Source organism: Tupaia chinensis, unplaced genomic scaffold (genome assembly GCF_000334495.1).
Source record: "Tupaia chinensis unplaced genomic scaffold, TupChi_1.0 Scaffold000443_1, whole genome shotgun sequence".
NCBI lineage: Eukaryota > Metazoa > Chordata > Mammalia > Scandentia > Tupaiidae > Tupaia > Tupaia belangeri.
In genome coordinates, this window is record NW_006159948.1 from 666515 (window position 1) to 669438 (window position 2924).

At 39.9% G+C, this 2924-nt stretch overlaps 1 protein-coding gene across 1 annotated transcript in view; it reads left to right on the forward strand.

The window, feature by feature from the left end:
* The window catches only part of SCAF4 (SR-related CTD associated factor 4), a gene marked incomplete at its 5' end in the record, with an annotated part of 79141 nt that overhangs the window by 47756 nt on the left and 28461 nt on the right, over positions 1-2924 (forward strand). The window contains 1 exon segment of the mRNA XM_027774493.1: positions 1180-1344. Within this exon segment, the coding sequence (XP_027630294.1) occupies positions 1180-1344 (165 nt within the window).

Consider the following 2924-nt stretch of genomic DNA (forward strand, 5'->3'; position numbering starts at 1 on the left):
ATCTGGCGAGCCCACCCACCCTATAGCGAAAACCTCTCCAAAAAAAAAAAAGGAGAAATAGATTCTGGTCCTCCACTGCTATATAATCAGTGTAGAGAATCTTTTTTGTTAGTTTTGCTTTTTAATTCTATAGTGATTTTGCTGTAAAGCCCACCTTAAGAAACCCTAGTTTATAGCCTTAGTTTAGAAAGGTCTAGGAAACTTTTCTTAACCATGGTTTGTTCAGTACATTGTGTATTTCATAATATGAATTTTTTTTTTAAGAGAGATTTTTTTCTATAGGCCATGTGCACAAAACAGAGACAGAAAGCTAGAAATCACACTGTAGTCTCCTCAAGTCTCCTTGGGATTTGGGGTACATGCACCCAGCATGAGTTTCAAGCCACTGGGTCTGGGACTTGAACCACAGTCGACTATGTCGGAGTCCAGTAACATAACTATTGCATCATCTGCTGGTCTCAATAATAAAACATTAATAACAACATTTCTAATGACTTGATGTTTAAAGACTATTTTATGACCCCCATTTAAAATATGAAGAAAATCTATGAATCCAAGTGTTAACAATTACTGGAAGTTTATAAATACTTTAGGAAACATGCTTTTGTGACATTATAATGATAGTTTTACTAGGAGATCATTTACTATAATACTTTATTGCAACCCTGAGGTTTTGGCATTTTGATCGAAATATTCTGTTTTGGTAAATTCAGACTGTTAGGTATATGGAAGGGGAAGGGGGAGGGGAGGGGAGAGGAGGGAGAGAGAGAGGAAGGAATAAGTAATTGCTTTTAGCACTCTTGCTCCTGAAAAGTTTAATTTCCTATAAAGCTGAAAAGAGACTGTTAAAATAGAGTGTGTTTGTCTTTTAAATTTAGTCTGTCGCATTGCTTTCTTACAAAAATGAAACAGTGTCTTTAAATATATAAAACCGAACATCTGTATATATACTTGTAAATGAGGTATAAAGGTTTTTAACCTATAGACTTGGGTATGTAACAGTCTTTCAGTTACAGTTTTTACCTATGGAAATAGTTAAGCGATATTAAATGCCATTATAGCTTTTTCTTGACCCAAGTTTATTGAAGATAATTTTGTATAACGTAGTTAAGGGTTTCTAAATTATTTTTGGTTAACTATTACTTAAATCTACTCATACGCTTTCTTTACAAACAAAAGGTTCCACTTCCTCCTAATGGGCAAATGCCAGGATTTGGACTCATTCCTGCACCTCCGTTTCCGCCCATGGCTCAGCCTGTGATTCCCCCAACTCCACCAGTGCAGCAGCCTTTCCAAGCTCCTTTCCAGGCACAAAATGAACCACTGACACAGAAGCCACATCAGGTAAAATTTCATTCTCAGATTGGTAATGATCTTTTTGACTGTGTGTATTCCTCCTCATTTGTTGGCTGAATCATTTTTTTAATATGAAGACAGACCTCGGGCATATACTAAGTCTACTACATCCCTCAAGGTTTTCACCTGGAACGTGAATATAACAATAGTACCAAAGCCAGCATCTGGCTTGGTAGTTAAAGGAATTGGAATCCCACATGGCTGACGGTGATTCGGGTCCCGGATCTGGCAACTTGTTTTCTCTCTCTCTCTCTCTCTCTCTCTGGTGAGTGCAAGTACCCTATGTCAAATTAAAACAACAATAATAATAGTAATTTTTTTTTTAAGAGAGGTTTTTGCTTATAGGGTACATGTGCTCACCAAAGAGAAATCACTCCTGGGGGGATGACCATGTCACAGCCCCTTCCCATTCTCCTCCTGAGATCTGGGGCATGCACCACATACTCCTGACTTCAGTTTTAAGTTGCTGGGTTCAGGATTCAAACTGCAATCAACTATGAGGGAGTCCAGTGACATAACCATTACACCATCTGCTGGTCCCAATAATTCTTTTTAAAAACAAGAATAAGAAGACTGTTGTTAATAATAGTAATAATAATACCAACTTCCGTAAGGTTCTGTGAGAATTGAAACAAGAGTGTATAAGACTTAACAATAATGCCTTGTTTGCTATTAGATGATAGTTTATCAAGATGGTATGTAACTTATGCAAGCCGACTTCCAGAAATAGAAAAGTATTTTCTCTGATCGTGTCTAGTTTTGTTTTTATGTTTTTGCCTTTTTTTGTTGTTTTTGTTTTTTGTTTTTTGTTTTTGTTTTTGTTTTGCCACAGAGTATGTGCATCAATGGGAGAGAGACAGAGACAGTTGGAGGGAAAGTGAGAAATAAACCCACAGGGGGGATGGCCACACCATAACCCTTTTCTCTTTCTCTCCATTCTCTTCCTGGGATTTGGGCACACAGTCACACACACCTGGCCTGTTTTTCAAGCCACCAAATCTGGGATTTGAACTGCGGTTAGCCATTTTTTTTTCTTTCTTTTTGAGAGGTTTTTCGCTATAGGGCACATGTGGTCGCCAGACAGAGAGCAACATAGAGACAAAGAGCAAGAAATCACCCCCCAGAGGGCATGGTCACGCCGCAATCCCTTCTCCTCTCGGGATCTTGGGCACGCACGCACACGCGCCCGGCGTGAGTTTTAAGCCACCAGGTCCAGGATGCGAACCACGGTCGACTATGTGGGAGTCCAGTGACATAGCCATTACGCTAACTGCTGGTTCCCCGGTTAGCCATATTGATGTTCTGTACCTTAACTACCATACCACACACTGACTCCAGCCATTCATTATTAAATCAATGTTTGATCTCAAGTAGCCATAAGAGATTTGCGTAAGGGCAAGAGATTTTTTTTTTTTTTTGAGAGGTTTTTTTTTACTATAGGGCACGTGTGCTCACCAGACAGACAGAGAGACAGAAAGCGAGAATTCACACACACACACACCCCGGGGGGGGTGGCCACGCCACCGTCCCTTCTCCATTCTCCTCTCGGGATCTTGGGCCTGCCTGCT